This window comes from Ichthyophthirius multifiliis, assembly GCF_000220395.1.
Source record: "Ichthyophthirius multifiliis unplaced genomic scaffold scaff_1120509251270, whole genome shotgun sequence".
NCBI classification, from domain to species: Eukaryota; Ciliophora; class Oligohymenophorea; order Hymenostomatida; genus Ichthyophthirius; species Ichthyophthirius multifiliis.
The window spans coordinates 1-6,145 of NW_004086038.1; the positions used below are offsets into that span (position 1 = coordinate 1).

General features: G+C 25.5%; 1 protein-coding gene across 1 annotated transcript, besides 1 other annotated feature; it reads left to right on the forward strand. All coding sequences in view use genetic code 6, as the record gives it.

Annotated features, from left to right (window-relative positions):
- Positions 1-26: 26 nt before the first annotated feature.
- IMG5_173090 (hypothetical protein) lies at positions 27-5,699 on the forward strand (the record flags this gene model as incomplete). Its single annotated transcript, XM_004029732.1, has 7 exons — positions 27-1,145; positions 1,186-1,452; positions 1,508-1,820; positions 1,940-2,625; positions 2,674-4,002; positions 4,049-5,524; positions 5,577-5,699. Exons 1-7 carry the CDS (start codon positions 348-350, stop codon positions 5,697-5,699), a joined length of 4,992 nt encoding a protein of 1,663 aa, XP_004029780.1. The 5' UTR covers positions 27-347.
- Positions 1,847-1,926: a microsatellite.
- Positions 5,700-6,145: the final 446 nt, after the last annotated feature.

Genomic DNA, 6,145 nt, shown 5'->3' on the forward strand with positions numbered 1-6,145 from the left:
TTGATTTTTATATAGGAATTCCTTCTAAATTTAATGCGGATGAACATAGACATTATACTTTTACACCCAGAAATCTTACTTAGATAGTTTTCGGGCTATTGAGGTATGAGTTGAATAAGGATAATATAGGAGAGGCTCTTTTTAATGAACTAAATAAAAAGTTTAGGGATAAATTGGTTAATAATGAATAATAAAGTAAGTATGATGCATTTGTTACTTCTTTATTAAGATAAAATTTAAGCTTTTAACCAGTTCCAAACATTTACTTTAGTTCATGCGGGGGTTCTTCGAAAATATTGACTCGTTTAGAAAAAAAAGATTACATAACTTCCATAAATTAAGGCTTAATGATGCATGAGAGGGAGTTCAAAGAACTCAAACTTCATTTATTAGATGAAGTTTTGTCTCTCCTTTCAAGTTTGGATAGAGCTTTGAGTACTTCTGGTAGTATTTTGTTGTCTGGAAGGAGTGGTATTGGAAGAAGAAGTTGTATTTCATTAATTGGGACTATGTTAAGAATGGAAATAGTAAGTCCAAGTACTAGTAGGGACTATTCTACACGAGAATTTCAAAAAGAATTAAAAGTATTTTTAGAAAAAGCTGGTATTTAGAATAAAAATATTATTCTTTTTATCGAAGATCATCATTTGGTAAAAAGCGAATTTTTAGAAATTTTAAATAGCCTTATTTCTAGTGGAGAAATTCCAGGGCTTTTTACATAAGATGAAGTTGAGCATTCTTTCTAAAATGCTGATGAAATCAGAAGGGAATTCTATGGGAAATCCCTTTATGAGATATTTACTCTGAAAGTGAAACAAAACTTAAGGATAGTACTGAGTATGGACCATTCTAGGGAATAGTTTATATAAAATTGTGCATAAAATCCTGCTTTTTTTAGCAAATGTAATGTTATTTGGCTTACTGGATGGAGTAAAGAGTCTATGAATGTGATTGTGAAGGAAGAATTAAAAGAAGAGCTGGAATAAATGTAGTAATAAAAAGAAAAAGAAGAGATGATTAACTTTTTTGTTTCATTACATAAATATGGATTGGAAAAATCTTAAGCTTCTCCATTACATCTTTTTGCTCTGTTATAGACATATGTGAAAATTTTTAATATGAAAATTAATTCCAGAGGATCTAAAGTAAATATTTTTTTTTATAATTATATATTTTAATATATAGAGTACTCATTTAAAACAAGGTCTTTAAAAATTATAAGAAGCTAAAGAACTCGTGGATGAATTAAGTAAAAAAGCTCAAGTTAAGAAGGTCGAATTGGGAAAAAAATAGGCAGAAGCTGATTAAGCTCTTGTTTTAATCTCTAAAGCAATGTAAGATACAGCTGAAAGGAAGCAAGATTGTGAAAATATTAGATAATATTTATAATCTGAAGAGCTTAAAATATAAGACTCGAGAAATGAAGTTAATGAATAATTAAAAGATGTCTAAGTAAAAAAAATTATATAATTTTTTTATTTTAGAAAATTTAAAAAATAAATAAAAGCCTTTAATAGAAGCAGCTTAAAAATCTGTATAAGGAATAAATAAAGGTGATTTAGATTTTTTAAGAAATTTAAAAATGCCTCCTCCGGTTATTCATAATATCATGAAGGCTGTTTTGAGAGTTTTCGATAATAGCAATGACTCGTGGGCTGAAATAAAAAAATTTTTAGGTAATAGAACAGTTTTGGAAAATATAATTAATTTCGATCCGTCAATTATTACTCCCAAAATAAGAAAAGATGTTTAAGCAGCTATTAATGAAAACGAATCTTCTTTTAGAAAAGAAAATTCTTATAATGCATCTAAAGCAGTAGGTATTTTATTTTTTTATATTTACATGTATAAATATATATATATATATATATATATATATATATATATATATATATATATATGTATATATATATATATATATATATAATAACAAATAAAGGTCCTATGGCTGATTGGGTGTTAGCAGTTCTTAAATATAGTGAAGTTGTTGAAAAAGTATTACCTTTACAATAAAAGCTTTAAAAAATAGACTAAAGACTAAACGATAGTAGATAAAAATTATAAAATAATGAAAATGACTTAGTAAAATTAGAACAAAAAGTTGAATAACTAAAATAAAACTTCGCCTAAAAAACGCAATAAACTGAAATCCTTAAAACCGATTTAAAAAAAGAAGAAGAGATTTTATAAATAGCCTAATCATTAATAGATAAATTAAAAGATGAAAAAATTCGTTGGGAAGAGCAATCTGAATAAATCGAAAAAGAAGTAAAAAGTTTCCCTATCTAAAGTTTATTATGTGCTGGCTTTACCATTTATTTAAGTGAAAAAGACGAAAATTAACGAGAATAAGCCCTTCATGAATGGAAATAAATGACTCGAGCATAGAATTTTAATTTCTTAAAATTTTTAACAACAGAAAGTCAAATTTTAAAATGGAAAAGCCAGGGACTTCCTGGAGATTCTTTAAGTTTAGAAAATAGCGCAATGATTTTTAATTCGAGTAAACCTTGTCTTTTAATCGATCCAAACACATAAGCGACCGAATGGCTAAAAAAAGCAATTGAAAATGTCGAAATTTTGAATTAATAAGATCCTAAATTTACTAATTAACTAGAATTAGCAGTAAGTTTTTTATTAAAAAAATAAATATTATTTATTTATAAATTAAAGGTATTATTCGGAAAAACATTATTAATATAAGAATTAGATAAATTAGAGCCTATTTTAGTACCTATTCTAAGAAAAGATTTAGCCCATGCAGGTCCACGTTGGGTAGTTAATATAGGTGATAAATAGGTTAATTATAACGAGAATTTCAAATTATATTTATGTACAAGAAATAGCGGAATAGAAATTAGTCCAAACACTTCTTCCCTTGTAAGTATTATTAATTATACAATTACACGAAGTGGTTTAGAAGGAAAACTCCTTAGTATAATAATAAACCACGAATAGCCAGATTTAGAAAAGAAAAAACAAGAACTATTGGAAAACGAAGAATCACTTAAGATTTCTTTAGCAGAACTCGAAAGAAAACTGCTTGAAGAATTAGCAAATAGTACCGGAAATATACTTGAAAATACTGTTTTATTAGAAAGCTTAAATTAAACGAAAAGTAAAAGTCAAACAATATCTTAAAGTTTGCAAGAAAGTCAAAAACTTCAAGAAAATCTCGACTAATAAAGAGATGTATATCGTTTTTTGGCTATAAAAGGAGCTTAATTATTCATATGCATAAATGACTTGAAAAAAATCAACAACATGTACAGATACTCTTTAAATTATTTCATATAATTATTCAAAATGTGTCTAAAAGTAAAAAATTAATTCCCGTCTATGCTATAAAAACTATAATACTGTGCTTCCTATTTAAATAAAATTATATTTAATAACTTAGCTGCGTGTATTTTTAAATAAGACCGTCTTATGTTTGCTTTACACTTAGTACACGAAATGTACTAAGAGCAGTTTTAAAATAATGAATGGGATTTTTTACTTGGTAATGCTCCCATAGTAATTGAAAGTAAATAAATAAATACACCTAAATGGGCTTCTTAATATTCTAAAGATTTATATGCTTCTTTTGTAAATTCTTTTCAGAAATTAAACTCCAGTATTAATTTTAATGACAAGGATTGGGAAAATTGGAATTCATAAATTGAATGTGAGAAACATTTTCCTTCTTCAGCTAAATTAACTGCTTTTTAAAAAGTACTTATAGTATAGGTTTTTAGATCGGAAAGGTTATAAACTGTTCTAAACGATTTTGTATGTTAATAATTGTAAATATCCTCTGTTAGTGGTAACCCCTTCTCTTTTGGAATTATCAACTCAGAAGAAGTAGATATTAAAGCACCTGCATTATTTGTAGTATCCCCTGGTTCAGATCCTTCAACAGAACTAGAAGAATATGCCGAATAATCTATAGGCCGTTAAAATTTTCATAGTCTATCTATGGGAGGAAATTAAAATGATTTAGCTATTTAGAAATTAAAAGAAGTAATTTTTATATAAATATATTTTTTAAATAAATTAAATAAAAAAGGCTGCTCTAAATGGACATTGGTTATGCTTTAAAAATTTACATTTAGTAACTTCTTGGCTCCCTATCCTTGAAAAAGAGCTAAAAATGCTCGAACCGCATAAAAACTTTAGACTTTGGTTAACAACAGAAGCACATTAAAAATTCCCTGCAATTTTATTAGAATCATGCTTTAAAATTTCTTATGAATCACCTCCTGGTTTAAAAAAAAACATCGAAAGAATTTATTCTACATGGTCTTAGCAATATATAAGTAAAGGATCTCCTTAAAGAGCACAATTATTATTCATTTTGGCCTGGTTTCATGCCATCCTGTAAGAAAGAAGGACTTATATACCACAAGGATGGTCTAAATTTTACGAATTTTCTTATGGCGACTTACGAGCAGGTACTTAAATTATCGAAAGTCTCATCCATGATTCTTAAGGAAAAAATTTAAACTGGGAAACACTCTATGGTCTTTTTGAAAACGCTATATATGGCGGTAGAATAGACGAAATTTTCGACTTAAGAGTACTAAAAGCTTATATTCATTAATATTTTAATGCTCCAATGCTTTAAGGTACTAAAAAATTATCTAATGGAGATGTTATTCCATAGTCAAATAATATAAATGAATTTTAAAAAATAATCAAAAATTTAAAAGAAACTGATTCTCCAATGCTTTTTGGACTTCCTTTAAATATTGACAAGGCAGTACAGAGATATAATACTTAGTAAATATTTAATAGTCTTAAAGTTATAAAATAGGCCAGTAGTGAAGATTTAAAGTTCGATAAAGAAAAATGGTAACAATAACTTTCTACTATAATAAATTTATGGAAAAATCTTTATAAATCCTTCACTGATCTACCCTAAATTAAACCTTAGAATCTCCTCTCGACAGACCCTGTGGAATCCTTTGTTTATTTAGAAGCCTAGTAATCATATTAAATGATAGAAAAAATTTAAAATAGCATTGAAGGGTTAAATAAGGTTCTTTTTGGAAACGGAATTTTGACTTCAGAGATATAAGCTATTGGATATGAATTAATGTTAGGCAATGTACCTTAGAAATGGTCCTAAGTATGGGAAGGGCCAGACAATTGTACTTCTTGGTTAAAAGGCTTTTGTTCTAGAGTATATTAATTGAAAAAATGGATAGAGTCTTTAAAAAATTAGTAACTACTCGAAAAACCCTTGAATCTTTCAGACTTGTTCCACCCTGAAATTTTCCTTAATGCAGTAAGGTAAAAAACAGCAAGAAATATTTAAGTTCCTTTGAATGAATTAAAAATAGTAGCTTCTTTATAAGAAAATATTATCTAAGCAGATATTATAGTCAAAATAAAAGGAGTTTTATTATAAGGATGCAGTATTTAAGATGGATTTTTGATAGATTCAGGAAATGAGTTGCCGGAATTCGTTGATTTACCAATATTAAATATTGCTTTTATACCTAAAAATTAAGATGAATTTTATAGTTTGGATACTTTAGGAGTATTTTAAATTATTTTTTCATTTAATGATTATAATTTTTTTTTTTTTTTAGGAATTCCCAGTTTTTGCGAGTGCAAGCAGAGAAAAATTAATAACTAAAATTAATTTACCTAGCAATGGGGATATTAAAGAAAAGATTATTGCAGGTGTAGCTTTAATTTTATAAAATAATTGAATTAAAAATATATAATAATATATTTTTTATAAAATATTTATTTATTTTTTAAAATTATATTTAATAGCTAAAAATATTTTATTTTATATTATTTTAAATTTAATCTATAATAAAATTATAAATTATCAATAATTAAAATATTCATTTTATAATTTTAATTAAATTAGTTATTTTAAAAAAAAATTATTTAAAATTTATAAAATGAAAATAAGAATATATTCTTTATTTATATTTTTAATAACAATAAAACACCTAAATTTTTTAGAATTCAAACAACTAGATTAAAAATACAATATATAAAATTTAAATCAAGATTAATATTAAAATGTTTTTGTTTATATTCCAAATCAAAATTTCGAAATTCTTAAAGCCATTAAATTCAATAAAATAAATAATTTTTAAAAAGCTCCTTTATTATATATAAGCGAAGAATAAGAAAATATTTA